At 55.6% G+C, this 23,506-nt stretch overlaps 15 protein-coding genes across 15 annotated transcripts; 7 read left to right on the forward strand and 8 right to left on the reverse strand.

The window, feature by feature from the left end:
• Nucleotides 1-647: 647 nt before the first annotated feature.
• On the forward strand, nt 648-1,346 carry LTHEOB_6365 (uncharacterized protein; the record flags this gene model as incomplete). Its single annotated transcript, XM_035515613.1, has 1 exon — nt 648-1,346. The coding sequence occupies one exon, from the start codon at nt 648-650 to the stop codon at nt 1,344-1,346; it is 699 nt and encodes a 232-aa protein (XP_035372948.1).
• Nucleotides 1,347-2,275: 929 nt separating this feature from the next.
• LTHEOB_6366 (uncharacterized protein) lies at nt 2,276-2,671 on the forward strand (the record flags this gene model as incomplete). Its single annotated transcript, XM_035515614.1, has 1 exon — nt 2,276-2,671. The coding sequence occupies one exon, from the start codon at nt 2,276-2,278 to the stop codon at nt 2,669-2,671; it is 396 nt and encodes a 131-aa protein (XP_035372949.1).
• A 452-nt stretch (nt 2,672-3,123) lies between these two features.
• On the reverse strand, nt 3,124-4,000 carry LTHEOB_6367 (uncharacterized protein; the record flags this gene model as incomplete). Its single annotated transcript, XM_035515615.1, has 3 exons — nt 3,124-3,160; nt 3,252-3,811; nt 3,938-4,000. 3 exons carry the CDS (start codon nt 3,998-4,000, stop codon nt 3,124-3,126), a joined length of 660 nt encoding a protein of 219 aa, XP_035372950.1.
• A 1,894-nt stretch (nt 4,001-5,894) lies between these two features.
• LTHEOB_6368 (Ribonucleotide-diphosphate reductase subunit alpha) lies at nt 5,895-6,245 on the reverse strand (the record flags this gene model as incomplete). Its single annotated transcript, XM_035515616.1, has 1 exon — nt 5,895-6,245. The coding sequence occupies one exon, from the start codon at nt 6,243-6,245 to the stop codon at nt 5,895-5,897; it is 351 nt and encodes a 116-aa protein (XP_035372951.1).
• Nucleotides 6,246-7,904: 1,659 nt separating this feature from the next.
• LTHEOB_6369 (Ring finger protein 32) lies at nt 7,905-8,870 on the reverse strand (the record flags this gene model as incomplete). The annotated part of the gene is made up of 1 exon (XM_035515617.1): nt 7,905-8,870. The coding sequence occupies one exon, from the start codon at nt 8,868-8,870 to the stop codon at nt 7,905-7,907; it is 966 nt and encodes a 321-aa protein (XP_035372952.1).
• Nucleotides 8,871-9,053: 183 nt separating this feature from the next.
• LTHEOB_6370 (Basic proline-rich protein) lies at nt 9,054-9,581 on the forward strand (the record flags this gene model as incomplete). Its single annotated transcript, XM_035515619.1, has 1 exon — nt 9,054-9,581. The coding sequence occupies one exon, from the start codon at nt 9,054-9,056 to the stop codon at nt 9,579-9,581; it is 528 nt and encodes a 175-aa protein (XP_035372953.1).
• Nucleotides 9,582-10,562: 981 nt separating this feature from the next.
• LTHEOB_6371 (N-terminal acetyltransferase a complex catalytic subunit ard1) lies at nt 10,563-11,243 on the reverse strand (the record flags this gene model as incomplete). The annotated part of the gene is made up of 1 exon (XM_035515620.1): nt 10,563-11,243. The coding sequence occupies one exon, from the start codon at nt 11,241-11,243 to the stop codon at nt 10,563-10,565; it is 681 nt and encodes a 226-aa protein (XP_035372954.1).
• A 542-nt stretch (nt 11,244-11,785) lies between these two features.
• On the forward strand, nt 11,786-12,160 carry LTHEOB_6372 (uncharacterized protein; the record flags this gene model as incomplete). Its single annotated transcript, XM_035515621.1, has 2 exons — nt 11,786-11,840; nt 11,916-12,160. The coding sequence occupies 2 exons, from the start codon at nt 11,786-11,788 to the stop codon at nt 12,158-12,160; spliced, it is 300 nt and encodes a 99-aa protein (XP_035372955.1).
• Nucleotides 12,161-16,440: 4,280 nt separating this feature from the next.
• Nucleotides 16,441-16,733, forward strand: LTHEOB_6373 (Fis family transcriptional regulator; the record flags this gene model as incomplete). Its single annotated transcript, XM_035515622.1, has 2 exons — nt 16,441-16,507; nt 16,585-16,733. The coding sequence occupies 2 exons, from the start codon at nt 16,441-16,443 to the stop codon at nt 16,731-16,733; spliced, it is 216 nt and encodes a 71-aa protein (XP_035372956.1).
• A 513-nt stretch (nt 16,734-17,246) lies between these two features.
• On the forward strand, nt 17,247-17,861 carry LTHEOB_6374 (Cyclin-like protein; the record flags this gene model as incomplete). Its single annotated transcript, XM_035515623.1, has 2 exons — nt 17,247-17,392; nt 17,447-17,861. The coding sequence occupies 2 exons, from the start codon at nt 17,247-17,249 to the stop codon at nt 17,859-17,861; spliced, it is 561 nt and encodes a 186-aa protein (XP_035372957.1).
• Nucleotides 17,862-18,124: 263 nt separating this feature from the next.
• On the forward strand, nt 18,125-18,780 carry LTHEOB_6375 (Cyclin PHO80-like protein; the record flags this gene model as incomplete). Its single annotated transcript, XM_035515624.1, has 2 exons — nt 18,125-18,303; nt 18,378-18,780. 2 exons carry the CDS (start codon nt 18,125-18,127, stop codon nt 18,778-18,780), a joined length of 582 nt encoding a protein of 193 aa, XP_035372958.1.
• A 205-nt stretch (nt 18,781-18,985) lies between these two features.
• On the reverse strand, nt 18,986-19,921 carry LTHEOB_6376 (uncharacterized protein; the record flags this gene model as incomplete). The annotated part of the gene is made up of 3 exons (XM_035515625.1): nt 18,986-19,166; nt 19,255-19,677; nt 19,740-19,921. The coding sequence occupies 3 exons, from the start codon at nt 19,919-19,921 to the stop codon at nt 18,986-18,988; spliced, it is 786 nt and encodes a 261-aa protein (XP_035372959.1).
• Nucleotides 19,922-19,969: 48 nt separating this feature from the next.
• On the reverse strand, nt 19,970-20,526 carry LTHEOB_6377 (Zn(II)2Cys6 transcription factor; the record flags this gene model as incomplete). Its single annotated transcript, XM_035515626.1, has 3 exons — nt 19,970-20,138; nt 20,187-20,206; nt 20,317-20,526. The coding sequence occupies 3 exons, from the start codon at nt 20,524-20,526 to the stop codon at nt 19,970-19,972; spliced, it is 399 nt and encodes a 132-aa protein (XP_035372960.1).
• Nucleotides 20,527-20,914: 388 nt separating this feature from the next.
• Nucleotides 20,915-21,383, reverse strand: LTHEOB_6378 (uncharacterized protein; the record flags this gene model as incomplete). Its single annotated transcript, XM_035515627.1, has 4 exons — nt 20,915-21,017; nt 21,068-21,181; nt 21,246-21,308; nt 21,367-21,383. 4 exons carry the CDS (start codon nt 21,381-21,383, stop codon nt 20,915-20,917), a joined length of 297 nt encoding a protein of 98 aa, XP_035372961.1.
• Nucleotides 21,384-22,195: 812 nt separating this feature from the next.
• On the reverse strand, nt 22,196-23,269 carry LTHEOB_6379 (uncharacterized protein; the record flags this gene model as incomplete). Its single annotated transcript, XM_035515628.1, has 1 exon — nt 22,196-23,269. One exon carries the CDS (start codon nt 23,267-23,269, stop codon nt 22,196-22,198), a length of 1,074 nt encoding a protein of 357 aa, XP_035372962.1.
• Nucleotides 23,270-23,506: the final 237 nt, after the last annotated feature.

The following is a 23,506-nucleotide window of genomic DNA, read 5'->3' on the forward strand; positions in this document are numbered from 1 at the left end:
CCATCTCATCCAACAAAGCTACGTACGCTTAGTCCACCTGGACTCTCAACAACCACGCCGGAACCTCCGTTCGAAACCCACTCCTGGACCTGGATCTAAAATGAGTTGAGCAAGGTCCATTAATTCCGACTCGCGATTTGAGAGGATCGTTTGTAGATATCTGAATTAGTGGGAATGCGGTAAAACTCATAAATATTTTTTTGCCCTTCACTCCGGTCTATCATTTCTTTTATCTTAGGGACTACACGCGGCAGAACCATCCTTGGAGGCGAATAAGATAAAGAACGTTACTAACTTCTAGAACAGACACTCTTATAACTTTCTTCACTGATCTCAAGGATCTAGGGCTGCATCGACAGTTAGAGACCGGCCACCAGTGATGCACAGAAGCGACGGGCGCATTGTTTGAGAACACGGTGCCGAAATGCTAAGGAAACAACACATTAAGAAGAGCATCGACACTGTTTAACAACATTACGAAACAACCATACAGGCACTATTCATGTACTATGCAGACAAGGTAAGGTATATAAGATTCGTCGTATGGGGTTTGAAAACTGTAGAATCTGGACACGCAATCACTGATACAGACGAAACCATCTCCCAACATCTGTACCTCCGATTGCAAAACGACCATTTCCTCCAACATGCAAAACTCATCCTCTTTGACGGTCCAGCCGTCCGAGGACAATAGGCCTCGCACGGCAGACTCCATGAGCTCCGGCGTGGTCGAGCAACTCTGCTCACTTTCCCTTAACCGCTTCCCACTTAAGGACAACGAGGAGCCCTACTACCCCAGCATCCGCCCCACCCGCACCCTCGACAAGGGCCAGCAGCCTGGCAAACACAGCAAGCGTTCCACCGGCCCGCCCCAGCTCCGGGGCGACAAGGCTTGGACTCGGTGCCAGGCGCACGACGCTGACCTTCAGAGCCTTCTTGTGTACGACTTTGTCGACCCGGCCAACGGCGTCCCGACGCACGTTCTTTTGGTTGCAGATGAACAGCCCGTGAGGATCTGCGCTGATCGGTACGACATGATGATGATGCTTTACGATAACCTTGAGTGCGTCGACTGGCATGACTTCGTGAGCGAGGTCAAGAAGTTTATCGTGGCTATGGATGGTGCTGAGAGCTCGTTCCGCAGCCTGCGTCTTACGTTGATTAGGCGTGTCGCCGCGCTTACTAGGGATGCTGACAGCAACTTTGACATGTGGCAGCGTGACATCATCCGCCTGGACCATCTGTGCCAGCTCTTCATCGTTGACACCTGTGATGTCCTTGAGCCCCCTTCTGAGCCCGCAAAGCCCTCTCTTATTCGTCGTTTGACCACTCGAATTTGTCATTGAGCAGCGTGATGTGTGCCATGCGCCTCGCTGCGTGCTTTGCTTTGACCGTTCCTTGATCCTTTTTGTTCCCGACAGATACCCGGATGCCATTGTCTCCGTCAAGGAGACTTGGATACATCATTCCACTTAGTACTGTAGCAATTGTAAGTCTGTTTCCATACTCCATATTACTCCTACTTTATCGTGATATTGTGCTGTGGTGATACTTTTGTGTTCAGGTCCTGTCCTACCATTACGTGCATATGCTTCAAGCATTTTAGGTGAGCAACCACTTACTTCTCCCTCGCTTCTCAAAAACAGAACAATCTTGTTGTTGAGCTATTCTTCATACATGCCGTGATTATAACTCGCCTTAATTGTTCCTATCTCGTCATTGGCAATCAATCACACTCGCTTTATGTTACAAGGTCAGGAGTATCTACCTTTCCCGAAGCCCGTCATGGAGGCGGCTCTTCTCGCCACTGAAGGTGGTTGTCTGTAGCGCTGAAGGCTTATTCGGTGGATCGCGAGGTAGGAATTTGGTGTTCGTTGTGTCCATACTCCTCTCAGGATGATCAGGTCCACACCGAGACCATTGTTTCAGCCGCCAAGTCCTGCTTACGTATGCTGTCAGCGTCAATGCTGCATTGTTCTGAGAAACTTGGACAAAGCGGCGCCGACCAAAAATAGATTCTCCTGGAGCTCTTTGAGAAAACAATGCTCCCCTTCACCATTGTTTCCAAACATGGCGCAGTTGAACTGAGAAGTCTGAACTATAAGAACCATCCGACCAGGAGCGAGATTTGAGCAGCAAGCAACTCACCATTCACGGCAAATCACTACTACATCATCTCGCAAGTACACTGTGCTTTTTGAGACCAATCACCATCTCAACTCACCACCGCAAGCACAACCGCAACCACCACCATCACCAACCAACCGACATCACCATGTCCTCCACCATCGCCATCAACGACGGCAGGGACCGCGTCCCGCTCGCCGACTCGACAGCCGTGCGCATCCAGCGCTCCAGGCTGGACTGGAGCACATTCATGCAGGCGTGGACGGCGGGCATCATCCCGAGCAAGGACTGGATGCCGTCCGACATGCAAATCATCTTCGAGGGCCTCTACATGGCGCTCGAGAGCAAGGATGGCAAGACGGTGCGCATCACGTCGCTGCTGCAGTGGTTCGAAGACAAGATAGACGAATACCTCCTCGTCGCCTGGCGCGGCGACAAGATTCGTGCGTACAGGGCTGGCGTGAAGTGGGTGCGTCCGTTTGCTGAGCTGTGTGTCTCGGCTGTTGCGACTAGTGATATGGGCGTTGCCCCGCTGCGTCGCTAGGTAAGTAAAGGTGAGTAGCAGGTAAGTATGAATCCCCCATCCCCCTCTGGTAGGTATCAATCCATCCCGTATCTTTAATCTTTTCTCCCTTGTTTCAAGTGCTATGCCATGTTGTGAGGAATAATGAAATTTGTAGAACTGTAGAAGAAGCCTTCTGCAAAGAGGCCTGTGATGGCTACAGCTGCCATGTGTACAATAGTATGTCGCCAAGGACAAGAGGTGTGCTACCGCTTCTGCTGCTGTTGCTGTTGTCCAAGTCAAAAATCCAAACCCAAGCCTTGGAGCCTCTCCCGATTATCCAGATGATCCTCCAATGTCTTAAGCAAAAAAAGCAAGCCCCCAGTAATTGTTAATGTCCGTCTTCCTCAAGACGATGATGTTGTTGTTTTTGTGTCGTCTTTCAGCATTTCAGAAGCCAGGCCGCCGTCTTGAAGCTCATTGTCGCGCAACCTCTAAGCCGCACGGGCAATAACCGTCTGAGAGTCATGCCTGCCATCCAAATCAGTAGCATCTACCCATCATCTTCTCCCCCCTCCCCCCATCCAAACAAACGAAAACGTAGGCAGGGTAAACAACATACTCTCCAAGCCCCTCCGAATACCTCGGCGGCGGATCCGCCAAACCAGCCTCAACATCATACTCCGGCGGCGCCCTACGCGTCGGGGGAGCGCGTCCCGCGACACGCGGCACAGCAGCAGCCGGGCGCGCGGCGTTGCCGCTGTTGCTGTTGCCGTTGCCGCCACCACGGCCGCCGTTGATGCGCACGAACTGCGGGACGATAGCCAACTGGATACCGACACTACCGTCGTTGGCAGCGGCGACGATGGGACGGGACGTAGCAGCGGCGTTGGCGACGGTCGTGCCGCTGGCGCTGCGCGGGAGGAGGGTAGCGGCGGCAGCAGCAGCAGGAAGGCGAGGCAGGGGGCCGTCGTGGCCGTCGACGACCATGCCGGCGCGGGCGGCACGGGCGGGACCGGGGGCGATAATGCCGTCGGCGGTCGTCGTCGTCGTGGCGTTGCGGGTGGTGACGCGGGTCGCGTTGGTACTGCGGTTGTTGGCGCGGTTGGCGGCGCGGCGGCGGCGGTTGCGGGTCGGGATCTCGTGGGGGACCCAGCCGGGGATGGTGTATGCGATGAAATGCTGGAGCGGAGGGGGTTAGTTGGTGTTGCGCGGTGTGGGGCGGAAGTGCGGATATGCGGGAGGAGGAGAAGGAGGAGGAGGAGGAGGAGGAGGAGGAGGAGGAGGAGAGCGAGGATGCGGACTTACGAAGAAGAGGCAAAGGGCGACCAGGCCGAACATGACGACCATCACGATGCCCAGAGTCTGCATGGTTGCGGAGTATGTGTCGAGATTCAAACGCGGTGTGCGGAGGTGGTTTGGTTTGGAGAGGACCGCAGCGGCGCAGGACGGTGCTGGTGCCGGGCGGGTGTTGTGGTCGGGTGAAGGAGGACGGGGCGGAGGGTGTCGCAGAGAAGAGGGCCGCCTTGCTGGGCCAGAAGATCTGGGTTGGGCGCGCAAGTGAATGAGGCTGTGTCCGACGGCTAACCTGCTGGGCCGGCGTCGCCCGCGCGACGAGGCCTTCGGGAGTGTTAACCACACCATGCGTCCCCGACTCGTAGAGCGAAAGATGCTCTAGTGAGACGTAGATTGCGATGTCTCATGATTGTCTAGACGCTGACGATAATGCGGCATTCATAGGTTGTGGCGCGAATACAGACGGATACCGCGCCGCCGTCAGACGGCCTGGCGAGCCTCCAGATGACTTCGCCGCTGCGCTCTGGGACGAAGGCCGCAATCCTCGTCCCCGGAAAAGCTTTGCACCGCTCCAATCAGCAACGTGTAAAATGAGGGGCAATGGCCAAAATGACGCCATGCGCTCATTTCTCTTCTTGAAGCTATCAAGGACATCCAGCGGAGAGCGCACAGCAACGACACCACTCATGGAGCCCCGCCACGCTTGCCTGATGCGCAGACCGAGCTTGAAAAGTCTCACCGCCATAAACACACCTGCCCTGGCTCTCGCCAGCCTTGGGTGCTTTCACCATCCGCAGCGGGACACAATAGAGCTCAATGGTGCACTCGTGCGCGGCTTCACCGCTTGCGGCAACGGAGGAGCTTGTCGGGCGCGCACTCGTCAGAACGATGTCACATTTGTGAATACATAGCCATGACCATTGATTCCGTAAATCCGCCATTTCTAGGGGCCAGTTTGTTGCGCTGACGAAGCTGTCAACAACGCTGTCCTGGCCAACGTCAAGCTGGCCGATGCCACCAAATGCACCTCCGAACGCGATGACCTTGAAACGATAGCTCCAGTATTTCTGAAGGGCCACATGTCTATTAACTCACCGCAGCAGCGAAATGCGCAAAGCAAAATGAGCGCGATAGGGCGCGCGGCTCAACACCAACCAAACTGCGGCTGCCGCAGTGCGGCAAAGAATGCGACGCGACTGAGATCTTCCATAGCATGTTGCCAACAAGCTTGCCGACTTCACGCGCGTATCCGCTGTTCTCACAAAATTTCCTTTGCAGCCAAGGCTGATATTTCTCTTCCTCAAAAGCCGGCTCAGGGCCAGAAAATTGACGAAAAGAAAAAGAAGGTCGCATCAGCCTCAGGTAGTGCAATAGAGGCGACACTGTGGCAGCTAGTATGAGCGGAGCTCAGTGACCAGCCACCTGGTTCCAAAAAGTAGTTTAATCAAGAGAAAACCCCGTAGGGCGTTCTAGAGATTAAACTAGAAAGAACATACACTGCACTTGATCTAAGCCAAAAGGCAAAGAGAGCTGAAGAAGAAAAGAGGATCTTCGGCGAGCAGTCGAGGGCTATTTAAGGGCACGCCAAGACCGATCCATCTGGCCTGCATGTGTTCGCGTGGAGGACCCATCGGCGTGGCAACGACTGCGGGATGCCTGTTTGGACTGGGGCCAGCGAAAGGTGCGCGACACGGGAAGGAGCGGCCAGGCCATGCCATGGGAGTTGGAAGGTGCAGATGGCGCTTGTGACTGCGCAGGTGAGCGCTGTAGACGATCTTGGACGGTGGCACTCCCCCGCCCTGTGACGGTGACGGCACACGTGGATAGCCGCTGTGGAAAGAGCCAGCTTGACAGGTACGAGGCCATGACGATTTCATACTCGCCTTTTGAACAGGCTTGGGTCATCCATGGCTTCATGCCCCGTGCCTCACATAGTGTTCCTGGCGAGGGGGCCCGTCGTCTATTGGAACTAATTGGTCACGATGTCGCCCTCTGTCAGTCCGGAGCTCCACATTGTCGACGGGGTCAGACATCCAACGGACCGTGTCCTCCGCCTCCCATATGCCAAGATCTTGGAATGGACCTTCCGCAAGACCTCGAACGCTACCAGGTCCGTGCTTCTCCAGCCGTATGTCTTCCAGTATACGCCTCCGCTGTTGTCGTTCTGTGCGCGCTGCTCTGGCTTGAAGTTGTCCATGCGCGTGTTTGTGTCAAATTTCGTCTTGCTGCTTGCCAAGTCTTGGGGAGTCAGCGCTGATGCGTCCGTGAGGTGCTCCTGCTCAGAGAGTGTCTTCTTTTTGAAGAACTTCCTACTGTTCATTCAAGTCTGCGCCCGCTTCTGATCCGGCGTACCTTTGGCAACTCTACCCATATTGATTTGTGTCTTCTACACGAAATGCCCTAAACCATCGTGAATTCATGGTTCTTCAGCAACGTAGGTTTTCAACTGCCTAGAAAAAGCGCATTTAGTTCCACACGCACGATGGAAACTGCTTCCAGAAGGAACCAGCCAGGCCGACGATTCACCCGAGAATCTCGAGGAGGAGAGCACTTTTGCCCTCACAATCGTAGAAATGGCCAACGACTTCCAGGGTAAGATCTGCGCAGCATACGGTAAGGACCCACATTGAAGCAGGATCATGCAGGTCTTGCACATTACCCGAGATAATTACCGGAAGGAGATCCAGCAAGCCGCGCAGCAGGACCTGGCGCAATTTTCAAAATAGCAGGCCACCGAGGATTAGCGAGGCAGCGGAAAGATGGAGGAATATGACGCCGAAGAGATATGCAGAGCGGACGCCATCGAAGAAGAGACCCGAACCGAGGACGCGCCTGTAAGCCATCGGTGACCGGAATTGGAGCAAACACACCTGCCGGAGTGCTTCAAGGCGAGAAATGACAAGCTTCGGCAAGCAACGCCGAGAAACATGAGCCGAATGGTCACGAGCAGTCGTGTTCTTTGAGTACGTCTACCCTGAAGACTCTCACTCTGAAAATATCTGTAAGCTGATTAAAGGCCTTGGTCAGCTGGTCTAGGTGAGCTTTAGCCTCAGGTTTTGTTACTTAGTTTGCCAGCCGTATTTATGGGAGTGGTCTGACTACTACGAGCTTCCAATATAGCGGTTATGCTGCTATAACAAAATTTAAGCACGTATAATGTATCAGTGAGCGAAATTACTCCAACTTCCGTGAAAGGAAAGACTGGGGGGATGGCCGGCGGTGAGACTACTGCGGTGAGAAATGGGCTATGTACTCTGTTAACGTGATGAGGCACGAGACTCCTCGCGATGTAAGAGCACATATGGCAATTGGTCTTATCAGGTGGCTTGTATCGTCTTAAACTTTTGTGTATTTTCGTATGATAAACGTCATTATTGGCGGCATGGGTGACGATATCAGGGTGTCTAGTCACTGAAATTTAATGATCCTCAGCTATCGTACCTTAATATGACTAGCGGCGGTACCAGGGCCGATCGCGGCATATTCATCAGTGGATGGCACCATAATTCTCGAAACCTTTCCTCAGTGCCATTGATTTTAGGTGAAGCCAAAGAAAGCAAACCTCCATGCGTTTCGGCTACAAGGGTGGAAAGTCCCATCACTCTACAGAGCCGCGCTGACGTGCCCGCGGACCCACATGCCGGGGGGGCGGTTTGACCACTGACCGGCACATTTCGTCCCACCAAGCCCGTGGAATCGCTATGTCCACCACCGAGGCGTAGCACCACCGAGGCGTAGAAGAGCCACAATGCCAGCACGAAATGGTCAGAAAATGTCGCGTCTGACTAGTGAAGAATACCCAGGGTCAACTTGATGAATGGACCAGTAATGAATCCAGAATGATATTTTGTCCTACCAAGACGACGGGCGCCAGTTGGGTTGCGGCCAGAGAATAGTCTGTAGATACGCCTACCAAACGCTGAATGTCGTCTTCATTTGAGATAGAAGATCGCCTTGATCCACGGTTCCAACACCGCAACTAATCATCCCCATCCGGCAAAGTAGCCTCATCTTCGGTATCATCTTCAGTATCGTCCTCCAGCCTCTGCTCCTCGGCCTGGAGCTCGTCATCAATCCGCTCCGCCTCGTCCATCGCAGTGCTGAACCTGCCCACGTCACCCTCCAAAAAGGCGTCCCGGGCCTCCTTCCAAGCCGCCACGCCGCGGTCGTACTGCTCGTGGCGCAGCAGCCTGAACAGCTCCTCGCCCGTCTCGGGATGCAGCATGACGCCGTTGACCGGGAGCCAAAAGTCGCCGGCCTTGACCCAGCCCGTCGCCAAGGCCAGGGCACGGCGGAACTCGTAGCGGCGCAGGCGGGCCTGGATGCGCGTGACGTCGGCGAACAGCCTGCGACGACACTGTGGGCAACGGTCCTGCAGCATGCGGTCCTCGCTGCGCGGGCTGGTGATCTCGGCGAGCAGGCAGCGGCGGTGGTAGGCGTGGCCGAAGGAGCAGGTGAGGATCCGGTCGTCGGTGAAGGTCGGGTGCAGGAAGCGTGCTTCGTTGGCGCGCGAGACGAGGCCGAGGTGCGGGATCAAGGGAAAGGGGTCGTCGTTGCCGTCGCCGTTGACGTCCGTGTCGGACGCGGTCGGGTCGAGCCGGTGGAACCAGTCGAGGACGATGTGGCAGCGAGAGCCGTCGACGGCGGTGATGTCGGGATCGATGGCTTCTTCCTCGATGTTGCTGAGGGCTTTGGCGAGACTGGTGTAGTTGGGCGTGTAGCCGCTGTTGAGGGATTCCAGGCAGATGGCGCACGTGTCTTCGTCGGTGAAGCGGCCGGGCCAGTTGCGTTTTGCCGTGTGGACGTAGTGATAGAGCTGGGGGACCCGTTTGCCATGTTGTTGGAGATATTCATGAAGGATCGCTGGGTCCATGTGCTCCATGGATGCGGTGCTGATGTCCTCCCGCGCCTCAGGGGGCTCGTCCACGGCGGGCGCGGCGTCCATGGTGTCGTTATCGAATGAGAGTGCTAAATCGACAGTGGAGGTAAGGAGGGTGAAGCGAGTGATTGGGAAGAAGGGCGGCCGGCTACGGTAGCTCGCCGCGGGGGGTGGTGAAAGGTATCGCTTCACCCGACGCCCCGAGCACCGCCGCGACGCTTCCACCACCACCTTCCACCGTCCGCGACCATGGAAGAAGAACGCCCGCCGACGCCCATCATCATCGCCGGCACAACTGTCTCCGTCACCATGCGCGTCCGCCCTCTCGCTCGCGACGGTTCCACTGCGCAGAGCCCTGTCTGGAGCAGCATCGTCGAGCGCCGCCACGCCAACCACTCGGGCATTCCTGCCAGCGAGTCCTTCAGCAGGGCTTACAGCGCCATGGAGGCCCGCATGCACCAGGAGCAGCGCGAGCGCATGCAGCAGCGCCGCCCCTCCTCGACCGTTCCGCAGCTCGTCGCGTCCCCGCTCAACAACCGCCGCCCCCCTGGCATTGAGGAGCCCATGTCCACGTCCGTCCGCACCAAGGCTGGCTTGCGCCGACTCGCGCACAAGCTCAAGAAGCTGTTCTTCCTGAAGAAGGCCGCCCCGACGCCCGAGCAGGCCCAGTGCCCGTGCTTCCACTACCCGCCTGAGGGATGGCGCTTCTGCCGCTACGACGAGCACGTTGCCGAGGGCATTCGCGGCATCGCTGCTAGGGAGATTGCGCTGGGTTAGTACGTTTTCTCACTTCCTCTTAGCCCGCGAGGTGAGGCGTCGTCGCTGATGTGTCACTTTGGGACAGATGACGGTTTCGCGCCCCTACAGCCTCGCATGCTGTACTTCTGACACGTCGCAACCTCACCTTCGGGTCAGCAACGCCGTCAACGCGTCCAGATCAAAACACAGTTCATCTTCGTCGCTCAGCTCAGCGGCATACTCTTTGCAAGCTCTCAGAAGCATCTCAAAACATCTTCCGTGCGAATGATGACAAATCAGTCTTTTCTTTTCGATGATCTGCGGAAGAAGCTGGATCGCTCAGGATAACAAAGGGCTGGATTACAAAGGATGGGTTTCAAGCAGAGCATAGCAAAGCACTTCGTCAGCGAGCATTGTCTGTGCAAGTTCGACAGTGTGCGATAAAAATTTCTTTGTCTACCCAAACTTCGCTTTTCTTCATCCAGTGACCTCACTTGTGACCGCGCACCTTAGGCGAACTTGCTACCCTTGTATTGCCATTCACCTGTGATCTTGCAGTGGCCACCAGATATGGTTTTCTCACTTGCGATGGGCGGTTGTCGGATCGATGATGTCAGCGCACGGATGCGACGGCTGAGTCGAAAGAGCGGGGAACGCGAAGCGAGAGAATTCCCCACACAGGCAATTGGATCAGCGCCCGGTGCAACGCTGGCGCCAACGTTAATCTGACGGCTGTCCTCTGCAAGAGGCACGCACTTCGTATTCTGACAAGATATAGCCCCCGGATTCTGCAACTCCATGATTGATGTTTACTTGTTTGAATTCGAAGGCCGCAAGCCCAATCCAAACTCTGTAGAAGTAAATCTCAACCAGCACCGCTTGAGACCAAAATAAGAAGCAAAGAAAACTTTTCCCCCTTGGGGTCAGTCTGAAATGTCGTTATGCCAAGCCCTGCTGTGTGATCAGGCCTGCCCGCCGGCCCTTTGCCGCACCGAAACGCCACGAACACCCCCCAGAGATCTAGGCCTTGCCCTTGCCCTTCTTGTTCTCCTTCTTCTCCTCCTTCTCCCCATCCTGGCCCATATCCTCCTCACCCTTCTCGCCCTCGTCCTCGGACTTGACATCCTTAAAAGACTCGTTAATGGCCCTACGGACCGCCGAGAGATCGCCCGGGAACGCAACCACCTTCTTCTGCTCTCCCTCAACCCTGCCAACGCCCTTCCTGCCCGCGGCAGGACGCATCTTCTCCTCCTTGACCTTCTGCAGAAGCTCCTCCAAGCCCCTCTCCACCTCCCTCGCCCTATCCACGACCCCATCTGCATGCAAGAACGCCTCCTCGGTGCTCGGGCCCGGGTTCATCGTGTGCTGGATGATGGCCAGGTCGCGCAGGAACGTGAACAGCTTGCGGTCGTACACCTTGTCGGCGCGGCGCCGGCGCAGGTTGTCCGCGAACTCCTGCATATCGGTATGGCTGTCGGGCGCGTCGGCGATCTTGAAGAAGAGGTGGTGGTTGGGCCACGCGCGCGAGGCCAGCGCGCAGGTGACGAGCTCGTAGAGGGAGAAGACGTCGTCCGGGAGGGGGTTGCCGGCGGGATCGAGGCCGGGGGTGCGCAGCGTGATGTTGGCGGCTTGGGCTTCGTCCCAGGTGGTGGTGTTGGGGAAGTCGGAGCCGCCGGAGGGGGGGAAGTCGCTGGGGTTCATGGTTGCGGTTGGATATGATTTTGACTTGCTTGTGGGTTTAGGAGATTGAGTCGGACCCAGGTGGCTTGAATTTGGTCGTAGAGGGTAGAGGGAAAGGCTCAGGGGAGCTCTGTATATGGGCAGATCTGAGAGTTGCACAATGGTAAGGCAGACAATAGTTGGATGCTTCTCATTCTCTATGCACGGAGCAAAAAGTACAATATTATGGAATATTTGCGCAGGGAATTGAATGGTCATTTTCATTTTGTTCTAGGAACAATAGTGTGAATCCACACAATGCCTATTCTACAATCTCCAAAGTCAGCGCAGTATCAAGCAAGTCCGCCCGTGCACGGGCCATGCGAATCCGGGTGTTGCTTTCGCTTCCGTTTGGGTGACTCTACTGCCCGTCCCGCAAGCGACGACAGCCCACAACGCAAACCATCGCGCCCCTCATCGTCCAAACTTCGCATATCTCAAGCACAATCCCCAATCGCCACACACACACACGTACAAACAATCACACCACGAGATCCACCTCCGCCACCTCATCCGCTCTCAAAATGCCCTGTCTGGCCAACACCGAATACTACGCCTACCTGTGGCTCCGCTGCAACCGTACGTTCCAATTTCTCCACTCTGCCTCATCCTAGCCCTTCTCGACCGCTACACTGATCTATATACCCAATAAAGACCTGGCAATGCGCCTCTGGCCTGGCCGCCACGTCTTCGTCCAGCTAGGATCATACAACGCCCGGACGCTCTTCCACGCGCGCGTCACTGTCTGGGGCCGCGGCCGCCCCTTCTGCATATACGGCTCGGATGTCGACACCGATATCGCCGCCCTGATCGACCTGCGCCGCAGACTTACCTTGGCGCTCAACGCGGTCCGGCGCAACCCGCGCGTCAACCGGATACGCGTTGCGAGGAGGGGATAGTTGGCGGGAATGATGCTGGTGGTGGGAACGGCTGTGAGAGACTTTTGGTTTCTTTGGCGGGTTTTCTGGGCGTTGGTCTCGGGTGCGAAGGGATGCGAAGACGTTTGGTCCCGTGGTTTTCTTTCGCTGCTGGCGATAGGCGTATATACATTCTCGGGCACAGATCCACGTAATTCACCATATCAGACACCACACTTGTAGCTATCCCTTTCTGGTCTCTTCCGCCACTTGTTCTCCTGTAAAAGTCTTCCACTACTCTGTTCCCATCCCGCCAGGCTCTCATGACTGCGTGACACGTCGACCAGATTGCTACATATGCTTCAATCCAACCGAATAGTTTGCTTCCTCATGCGTAAAACATAGTATTGACTCATCACTTGGAATATTCTAGACATACAGCTCAGCAATCAAGAGCAGCTTGGAGCTTGTCAAGACCTGCATATGGGCCGACCTTTCTACATCCATCACTTCCTATACCCCCCTTTATTTGATATTGTCCGGAGCTTTGCAAACTCATTGCTGACAAATCGGTTTCCATTCTTATAACAGGAGGCCATAGATATGTTGCACGCAGTGGAAGGAGACCATACATCTGAGTGTCTGGCTTGCGTAATTTGTCACCGCTTCCGTGTTTCCTCAGTTGTGAAGTCATTTGTCTTATTTCGCTCGTGCCATGAGACGTTGAAGCTATCAATCGGATGTAAATGTGGAATAATACAGGTTGATTGGGAGCCAGACCCACAAAATGCACACATGATTGCAATATGCTTCCACAAATGCAGTCTATATTTGCTACTTGATGATTGAGCATGTTTACTCCTCTTGGTAGAACCGTCAAAATCACTATTTGTTGGAAGGAAAGCTAACAGTAGTGAGGATTAGTGTGGCATCGAAAGTATAAAGCTCATGGAATTATTCTCCAACGACAGTATCCAACTCCTCGTTAGGTTCTTTTGTCTCCTCTACAAGCATACAAGATATATAAAATTCCCTCCAACACCGTTCTGATACTAAAGCAAGTTCCGGCACCCAGCCAGTATATCGCACTGGGAGCTGGCAAGCTTAGCTCCTGGGGCTTGGGCTTACTCCGGGCTTGCTGAAGATCACGATCAGCCACATGGCTCAGCAGGTTCGCGGAGGCGTCGCCGCATCGAAGCAAGCCCTACCTACCTCCGGTTTATATATCCCAGAGAAATTACAGCATCAGTGGCAACCACTACAAGTCAAGAGCTTCTTGTAGATGTCAACTAGAAGCTACAGTGCCGTGCCTCAGCAATTAGATCCGGGTCAGGCAAGTGACTGTAGCTTTGTAACTTTAAGGTACCATGACGCGCTAATCTGTGGTACAGCAAACGACGTAAAATGCTCCAGCAGACTCTTCGCATAAAGAGCTCATCATCGTCCTCTCCAGAGACCGGCGAGACATTCCACTGCAATGATGGTGGACGCAGAGCTCAGTCCGTTGGCCTGGTGGTAAGACGGTCTTGCAGTAGTCTACCAGCCAAAAGCGCAATGGACTAGTACAGCTGGGCTTACGAGGAGAAATACAACAAGAGTGGTCCACAATGGTTCGAGTAAGAGGCCGCGGACCTTAACGACCGTGAATCCGAGCTTTCACCCTCTTCTAGACGTCGTCCCTGGACTGGCCGCGAGCTTACTTTGAAAATGCACTAGGAGAGTATATATTTTGTGCACGACGTTCTTTAGGAACGACTCTGGGATTTAACTATGAACTCTAAAGAGGTTTTGGTTCGTATTTAGCACTGTGGGGTGCTTTGGGACGAAGTTAAGGCTTTCGTAACTACCGATATCGCTTATCGTTGAACGTTGAACGATGATGATCGAGGACGCGAAGCGCGCGAATGACGACAAGGAGGAATGGAACGCTCGATTAAGTACGAAACTGTACAAATGGAACAAACCAATCCTTACTACCATCATGAGCTGGATCATCGACCCCGAGCCTCAGGAGTATCATTTCCCTCACTAAGACTACGCCGTCTTCGGCCGTATCCACTTTTATCTATCTCAGCTAAAGGCGGCAGTCAGCCACTCCATCCCTCGAAAGTTGAGCAAAGCCACTTACCAACTCCACAGCTCTATGAGTACGGTTCCGAGTTCGACACAGTGCGAGGCTGGTGTCGTTGTACCCCGCGCACTGTATAGAGGCAAACGACGAGTCGTGCAAGACAAGCTCGGGCGATCGTAAGCGAACTGCACCCCGCGAACCAAACTCCTTTTTTTTTCCGGCATCACCCCAGCCAACGCCTGGCTCACGCTCATACGCAGCCCTTCGAAAGTGGCGGAAGTGGTCTTCCGCTATCCATTGCCAGCCATAGACCGCATGGCAAATCCCCAACACATTTGTCCGACAGACGCGCTCTCCGCCCTCCGTCATGAAGAAACGCGACCACTTCGCATCCCTAAGCGCCCGGTCATGCAGACGAATGTCGACACGTGGCGGCCCCAAGCACAGGCGAAGAGGCCGTGAACGTGTAGCTCTTCGCTGATGCACGTGCGGCCGAGCCGCTTCACTAGCGCCGACGATAAAGACGCAGAGCGGCCGAACACCACGATCGTTAAGCCGGACGGCGGCGGATCGCGCCTTTGGACAACAGCGCCTCTCACCATCGGCACTTTCGTACGTTGAGGACAGAGGCGTACCATCTACGCCGATCACTGCTTCGTCGAGCTATCCGCCCTTGCCTGCTCGTCAAGCTATATAATCTTGGACTGACAAGTTGGCCTTTTCTCTCGGCTGCTCGCCGTCGTTCAGGTTCTCGACTGGGGCAAGCTGGGGAGCCTTGAGGCGGCCCAGGGTCGATCGCCCCTACGCTTCTCTGGAGCCTAGCCTTCTCCTCGCGAATAAGACGACCTACTTCTCCTGCCTCTTGAGCTCTACCCCGACCATCTCATATGGCGTCGTTCGAGCTCGAGGACGTCAATGTGCAGTGGCGAGGTCGCTGACCTTCAAAGCGGCTCCCTGTCGTTGTGAGGTCTTGAACAGATCAGGGTGGTCCATCTCCACCGGCCACTGCTGCCGTCTGGTCCGGCACCGCCTCCAACGGCCAGGCTTACCGACCCTAGTCGAGCACGTACTAGGCCAATCTCGGCGCCAACCTGGTATCGACTCTGAGCAGCCGACATTCTTTCCAAGTTAGCCCCATTCCCCATGCCTCCAAGCATGACGAGTAGGCCAGGTCCACACTCCCGCCGAAACTCTCACACAACGAAGACATGCAGGACCCCAGATTCGCTGAAATGATGATTTGCCCTCCCTGGTGGCGGCAGCAGTATATACGTCAAAGAGTACCAAGACAAGGCGCTGGGTTTCCCGCTGGAGGATAGCCTTTCACAGCCCACCAAGCGAACAATCAACTACTATGTTCCACAGCCCAACACAGTTTACGACCTTTGGGCCTGTTCATCACACAGATATATACCAACCGGGGCCTGCCCGCAAAGTCTGCCTCCGCCAGTGCCGGGCAGCCTTCGCAGACGGATACCGATGCAGAGTTCCAAGCATCAGCGATCCCGGTTGCTGCGGCTTGCATCAGCTGCCAGACGAGCCCGTGCTGCATCCAACCCTAGCTAACGCCGGCGCGTCTGTTCCGTTCGGAGTGGATACAGAGCATATCATGATTCTCAATGCACAGATAACGGACTTGCATTGGCAGCAAGCCAAGAGGAACGTCATGATCGGGAACCAAAAACGGGAAATCACTCAGCTACGGGCGCAGAATATCTCCAGTGCCTGCAAAACCTGGGCCTATAGGTATAGCACCACTGGATACCCCTGGCCTCAAAAGCTACCACGGACTCCCCTCAACCGGCGTCCAGACTCGGATGAGTCACTACTTTCCTCAAAGCGGGTTGTACGAGCTGCCTGAAGGTAAGCCGAGAGGCAAAATTCATTACGAGAAGCCACACTGACCTTCTATCTAGCTTAGCAGGGGCGTTCTTAGTCTTGGGATCACCAGAATGAATCGCGGAATAATGAACAGCGTTGCCTTGATGATATGTTGAAGGGCTGTTGCAGAATAACGAATGTACCCCCCGGAGCAGCGTTGGGCAATTGGGCTGTGCTTGCCTGCTACTCCCGTATCCTGAGCGGTCTTCTGAATCCGAGAGGTTCACTTCAGACTCAAGGGTACTAGCCCACTTCATCGCCCACTCTCGGACCCTCACTCAAATACATCAACTCAGCTTCAGCAAGCCAACCATTTTACAGCCTCGACAACGCTCACAATCAAAGCAAATCGCCGACACGAATCAAAATCATGTCTTCTTCAACCTCGAACCCGCGGAGTGTTGTTGAGGCAGAGGAGCTCGGCGCCGAGATCATTGGTACGCCCTTCCCCAATCCCTCATGCACTATTCACCCTCTCCCACCCGCTCTTGCTGACCATGGTGGATCTGTGCAGATATGTACTCGGGCGTCACGCATTCGGACACCGGATGCTGTAGTGAAGCAGCGGCTTGCGACGCTGCAGCCGGGTGTGGAAGGTCGGAATACGACGGCCAGAAAAAGCAGAGACTGGCGACCGACCACAAGATTGGCGGCGTCGAATGACGCTTAGGTCATGCATCGACGAGAAGGATAAGTATTCTTTGCGGCGGCAGGAGGGGCATGGAGGTGCGGCAGTAGAGGAGCTGCCATAAACCTGGAAAAACCCATGATGCAGGGCTCTCAGTTGGTAGTTGGCTGTTGACGACAGCAAGATCGTGTAGCATATGCCACATTCCTCGGTAGCTCAGGCCATGGGGCTTCCATGAGGCTCGGTACGCATGTTGAGTTTTTCAAAACGGCGAAGGCTCTATTAGCCCTATGATGGGGTCAGCAATCATCATTGAGCTGCGAATGTAGTTCAGGTGTTCCAGAATGACAAACAAAAGTGAGTCTTTTGGGAATTCCTCGCTTTGTTCAACAATGCCACCATACGAACGCCGGTCTGCAGCACATATCTGCCACCGCCGCACCGGAGGCGGAGTCAGTTACTACTCATCGTTGTCCATAAATACCGCGTTTCTAATCACGGAAAGGTTCTGCTCAAATTATCCCAAGAAACAAAAGTACCACGACAACATGGAAGAACCTCCTCTACCCTCTCCGCAAGCTTCTGTTCGCTCATTACCGAGCGTCCGTTGCCGCTGTAGAGCGCACAAAGAAGACCACATCGATTACGATATCAACGATATGGTGGATTTTCTCTCAGAGTCCCTCCAGAATGTGTAAGTATCAATGTGCTCTCCTGTTATAGTTGATCTCACAGCTGATTTGTTCAGTATCGATCCTTACTCTGTTGAAGAACTCGAAGGAGATATTGAACATCTCATTTTCACTAGCAATGCACCAAAAAAGTTCATATTTGATGCCATGGACTTGATGCATAAATGGCTGTGGCTCTATGCCAAGATTCCCGTGGAATACGCGGTTGGCATAGACGTCTTCATCGTTTGCCTCAAGATTTCGAAGGACTACAACCACAGGGTGCGTTATGAACTGGCCGACTGGGCCTTCTGTATGGGATTTGGCTTGAGCTCTCTAGAATATCACGAAGCACATCTGCTACGCTTTGCCCTTTGGTTGGCTCAGAGCTCGGAATATGCAGGCTGTGCCATTTCTCGAAGGTGGAAGAAAGCGTGGAAGCAGTTCCTAAAGCGGCGTGCGAAGGGTAAGAAACGTGCCAAGACCGTTTGATGTGTTATGAGTGAACAGGGCAAGTGGGAGCAAACACTCAGCCCGCTTCTGTCTCAGACGGGCATTCACTCAGCTACATTCACTTCTCAATTTCAGTTATATAGTCCTGCCTTTTCTCCGTCGACCGAACCACTTCTTCCTCTTTACCTTCCACCCGCAATCCCGAAAGCCGCTTCGTATAATCTGCAACCTCAAGCGCCACCCTACGCAACATCGACCTGCACCGTCCTCAAAACCGTCCAAACTTCTATACTCAATACAAAATGTGCTTCGGAAAGCCCGACCACAGCCAGAGCGCCGCTCCCGCCAACCCGATGTCGCAGAGGCCCTCCGTCGAGCTGCCGCACCAGCACCACCCTGCCCAAGACCCGCCGCAGAACAACCCGCTCTGCTACCACACAGGCCAGATGATAAACTTCATCCTCAGCGCCGGGGAGCCACTGTAAGTCCCGCATTCCCAGTCCCATATCCACTCCTCCGCAATCCCCAGAACAATGCTAACCCACCCGATAACAGATTCGCTCCCCACCTCCCAGCCGTCCCCGGCGCCCGCGACCGCCTCTGGGACTTCATTCACCGCATTATCGACGTCATCGACCCGGAGATTCAGAGCATCTTCCTCGGGATGGCGTACTACAAAGCGATGATGGAGAGCAATCGCATGTATTACCACGAATTCGGGCGGCCAGATTCATTGCTCGCCACCGCCATCATGCTGGCGGAGAAGGTCGTACGGGACGGCCCTCCCTGCAGTCCAGAGTGGGAATATGCTACAGGTTTCCGACACCATGCGCTGGATGAGCTGGAGAGGGCGTGGTTGAGGGAGATCGGCCACGAAGCGATGGGCAGACGTTGGGCGGAGGGGATGAAGGCGTGGCGTGATTGCTGGGAAGCCTATTTGGAGATGCAGTCATACTGAGGAAGTCTTATGGGGAACAGAGAGGAGCGGGGTCATGTGGGATGAGAGGAGTCCTGATCTTCTGAGACTGTATCTGGTCATGGGAATGCCGACAGACTCACAAAAGCTTGCATTTCGACCTGCAAAAATGGAATCTCTGTATTATAAATTTTGGGAACGCGCATAATCCTATCTCATTCCGTGACCATCAAACCCGCTTCCTCATCTAACTTTGCCTCCGTCCTTCCCAGTAAAATACTAAACTAAAAACAGGAAACCGAAGAACTCCACTCAAGGTGGTGATGCCGCTGTGGGGGCCGAGGGCTGGGCGGGAGAGCGCGGTCGCGGGGCACATGGGCGTGGGGTTGCGGATTGTGGTCTTCAGGGCCTCGTTGGTGGCGGCGGTGCTGTTGGGGTTGTTAGTTACGGCTCAAACTAGGTCTCTGAGGACTGGAGGAGAGGATGGGTTAGATGGAATAGTAAGACTTGACATACACAGCCGGAAGTGCACCCGTCACCGCCCTCATGATCTCCGCCTCGCCATACGAGCCTGGATCAATGCACAGCTTGGCCCAGCTCTTGGCCAGCTGCGCATTCAAGCGCCTCTTAACTTCCTCGACCACCGTCTTGCCAACGCGCTTGGGACTTGCAGCCGTAAGGTCTCCTCCGGCAAGGAGCCTGAACGCTGCCACAAGCAGTTGATCCAGGGCCTGTCCAAAGACAGGCTTCCACACAGCCTCGGGAAGCAGCATCGGAAAGAGGTCCGGAATCCCCGCCAGATGCTGAGTGCTGTAAGCTTGCAGGTGAACACGCGTAGAGCAATTACTGGACTTGCCGCTGTGAGGTCCCCTCCAGCAAGCAGCCTGAACGCTGCTACCAGCAGCTGGTCCAAAATCTGCCCAAAGATAGGCTTCCACACTGCCTCCGGCAACAGTAATGCCGGGCATGAGGCGCGGCCAATATGATGTTCCTCCACTCACTGCTGCCTGGGAAGCTGTCGTTCTTCGGTGACAGTCACAGGGATTGCCTGGTGCCTCTGAAGGCGTGCGCGCTCGTGGAAGTCCATTGCGGACAGAAACAGAAACTCTGTGTGTATGTGGTTCAGGGAAGCTGCGGCGCCAATGGTGGTGGCGATGGCGCGGAGAGCGGGAGGCGTGGCCATTGCGGTGGTGGGTGATGGGCGGGTGTCCCGACCCCAGGAGGAGTCGAGTTAGCAGTCGAGTGTTGGGTGCATTAAGACGCGGCGAGCCTTTAACCTCTTGATGTAGCCCTTGTCATCGTCTTTGCTGGTAGGTGTGATCTTCGCGGAGCCTGTAGGCCAGACCTTATCGTGGCGGTGCTTGAGAAAAGCACCGACCGCGAGCGTGTTGTCTTCGGCGCTTCGAACAGTTAGTACAACACGGTATCAGCGAAACGCGTATACTTACTGCTTTAGCTTGGAAAACGACTGCAGCACCGTGATTAGCGTGCAGGGGATTGGACAGTGGACGGCTTGGTGTGGTTTGGCTCTGCGCTGCCGTTCATCGTAGGAGGATGGATGCATGTTGTAGTGGCAACCTCGGCGGGTGACGACGAAGGCTCATCGTCTTCGAGATCACGTTGGCTGGACCTCTCGTCCGCGTAGTCAAGGTTATCCACCATTTCCCCGGCTCTCCGAGGGAGCCGTTCAAGGTTATCCATCATGATCTCAACCGCCAAGGCGGTCTTCGGCTCCAGGCCACAAACCGAGCCCACAGTCCGACTGACCTGGTGGACTGTCTTAGCCATCGGTCGGCTTGCCACGGGTCCAGCAGCCGGGACATCGAAGGGCCGGGAGGGCCGAACGAGTCCCGGGCTGGTCTTCTGCGGCCTCGTTCCGGAGAACTGCGGGCGGCCCCGATGGAGGGCAGCAGCAGCGGCGGCGACCCAGTGCTTGGGCGGCCCGGGGGCCAGCCCCAAGTACCGGGCTGGTCTTCTGCTCCCGGATGCCGGAGAACTGTCAGTCCCGGCAGCACACCGCGAGGGTGGCGCCCAGGAGTGTCGGGGTCGGAAGCGGGTTTGCCATGGGGAAGGGTGTCGGGGTCGGGAGCGAGTGGAACGAGGCGTCTTGTTTCGCCTCATCGGAGAACTGTCAGTCACGCCCCCGGCTGGGTCGTTGCCCAGGAGCGGACGCCGCTCAAACGGGAGCGAGGGGGTTCGGGGTCGGAAGCGGGCTGAGAGGAGAGGTTGGAGGGGCGGAGGCAGTAGGGCCGCCGAGGCCAGCAGTCTCTCTGATGGCCCTGGAAGTGTCAGCCTCAGCGTCAGAAGGGGGTGTCAAAAGGAAACGTACACTCTGAGATGAGTGGCCAAGGCCGCCGGGCCAATGGCCGATGGAAGACGGCCGCTCTTCCTGACGGGCAGCTTCAGCTGCAGGATGATGGCATCCACCTGCTCGTACGAGGAGCTGTTGATGGCCAGAGCAAATGTTAGCACTTCTGTGTCAAAGATCTTGAGAGTGCAAAACTTACCAGGCTTGCGGCGGGCGCGGTCGCCGCCTCGACGAGAGGAACGGTCGGCCCTCGTAGACTGGGCTTCAAGGGGCAGGGTCAGTCGGACGGCTTCAATGATCTTGTGCAGTGCGTAGTGTACTTAGAAGATCTGGGCATGAGACGAACTTGGAGGCGAGCGGAGTGCAGCGGAAGAGGAGCGTGGTAGCAAGCTTGACGAGCTAGACGGAGGCTGTGAGTTAGAGGGAGGCGCGGCGCTGATGGCGCTAGCCTCTTTCAGCGGCGGAGCAGTGCCGCCTGCTCGCGACTGAGTGGGCCGCCGCTGTTTCTGGAAGGCAGCTCTCGTTGCCGCCGGCCCAGAGACAGGCCTGGGAGGCCGACAGCGAACGGCGAGTGCCCGCGGTCAGGGGCCTTGGTCCGCTTGAAGACGCGTCAGAGGCTGTTCATAGCATAGCAGACACAGTGTAAGAAGCGCTGAAACATCTGAGGCTGAGGGCACATCGAGCGCATAACCGCGCCTTCCCACTTGTGAGGACCTATGGAAACTACGGGAAGCCCAACCGCCCACGCAATGCCCAAAGACTCCGCTATAGAATAATGCTAAGCTCTTTGCGAGACTCCACCTCCCCTATCCTGATCAAACGTTCACCGTCCTGTATCCTTCATCGGCGTCCACTCTGGACTTCCAAAGCTCAACAGCTTGTCTCCAACATTTCAACAATCTAATGCGCTCGGTCCTCCTCAAAATAGGCGACATAGCCTTCGAATTCCTGCGGAGAAGCAGTGCCACAAAAGCGGACCAGCAAGCACGCCCGATGCCCTGTAGCGAAAGGCCCTTGTTCTCATCATCCTGCGCAAATTGCGGTGCTTGGTCGCCATAATCATCCCGCTCTCCTCCAGGTCAGTTACCCCGCGGTACTGTCAAGACCTCCGCAATCGTGCTGTCACAGTGAAACCTTGAGCAGGTCCGTCTACTCCACAAGACTGTCCCCGAAAATCATCTTCCAGATATCATCAGCGCCCCTCTCATCCCCTTGCGCCACAAGGTGCTGCCAGGTTGACATCATCTCCTGCATCCTACCTTGCACCGCCTCCTCCTCGACCCGCTTGGCCTCGGCCTGCTTGGCCTCGTGTGCGTACCGGCCCTTGTACCATTCCTCCAGACCAGCCTGGAACCCCAAGACCTCTCCCAAGAACTCCCTGTCGACAGACATGACATGTGCGACATTGTTCATCTCGGGATATCCGTCATAGCGCAACGCCTCGCCGGCCGTCGAGTCCACGTGGATCCTCCTGCCCCTGCTGCGCTTCATCTGGCTCACGAAGGCCTTGCTGGCCTTCCTCCTCTGGATCGGCGACTTGTTCAGTCGACCGACGCGTCCGTAGTGCGACACGATATGCCTGAAGGAGTGCCACGGCGTTGGCGGCACGACAGGGGCGTTGAGGCTCTCGCGCGCGGCCTTGAGCCAGTTCTCTTCCTTCGCCTTCTCGTTCGAGGCGCGGATTGACCTTGCTGCGTCTGCTGCGGCCTCGGCGTCTTCGAAGAGCTTGGGAGGTCTCTTGAGCAGTCTGACAAGGCGTACTTGAGCATCTGCCTTCGTGATGCCCGTCATCTCTTCGAAGCGAGCATGGCTGACGGGTGCAGGCCTGGTTGCTTTGGCAGGGGGGTATGAGATGCAGGCCGGTGCGCTATTCTCAGTCGTAGCTAGCTTTTTCTTGCGCAGCTCGCTGGCGGATCGGGATGGTGGCGCCATGATGATAGAATCCATGATGGGGTCCCGCTTGATGGCGGCGGTGGTGGAGGCAGAAGTGCCCTCGATTGCAGAATCCATTTGCTCCTGGTTGCTGCTGGAGGCTATGGCCGTAGTTGTAGACGTTTCCTCGTCAATTCTTCGATCCTGGCTGCTTGTCGAGAGCTCTTCTGTGCTCGAATGGATGTCATTGTTTGTGTACGAGCCGTTGTTCAGGGACTCCTCTGCGAAGCTGTTAACACCATGAAGATTGCTTGAGTATTGGAGGGAGACGCACGAAGCCGGAGGTGGCATTCATTGGTGGTTAGTTCCATCCTAGCCATTTTGGAGGATATATCAAGAGATTTCAGGTGTCTTCTTTGCTGTGCGGGGCTGATTTCGCTAATGGTGGCGCAAGATATGGTGTCGTTGGTAAGGTGTCGCAGTGTCGGAGTTGTAGGTGACATCCTCCTTGGAGCCAGCAGACGGCTTGACTGTGTCGGCAGCCTCAATGACAATAGGATTGGTGTTTCAGGTTCTCGTTACGTCATT

Source organism: Lasiodiplodia theobromae (assembly GCF_012971845.1).
Source record: "Lasiodiplodia theobromae strain AM2As chromosome Unknown scaffold_18, whole genome shotgun sequence".
Lineage (NCBI taxonomy): Eukaryota > Fungi > Ascomycota > Dothideomycetes > Botryosphaeriales > Botryosphaeriaceae > Lasiodiplodia > Lasiodiplodia theobromae.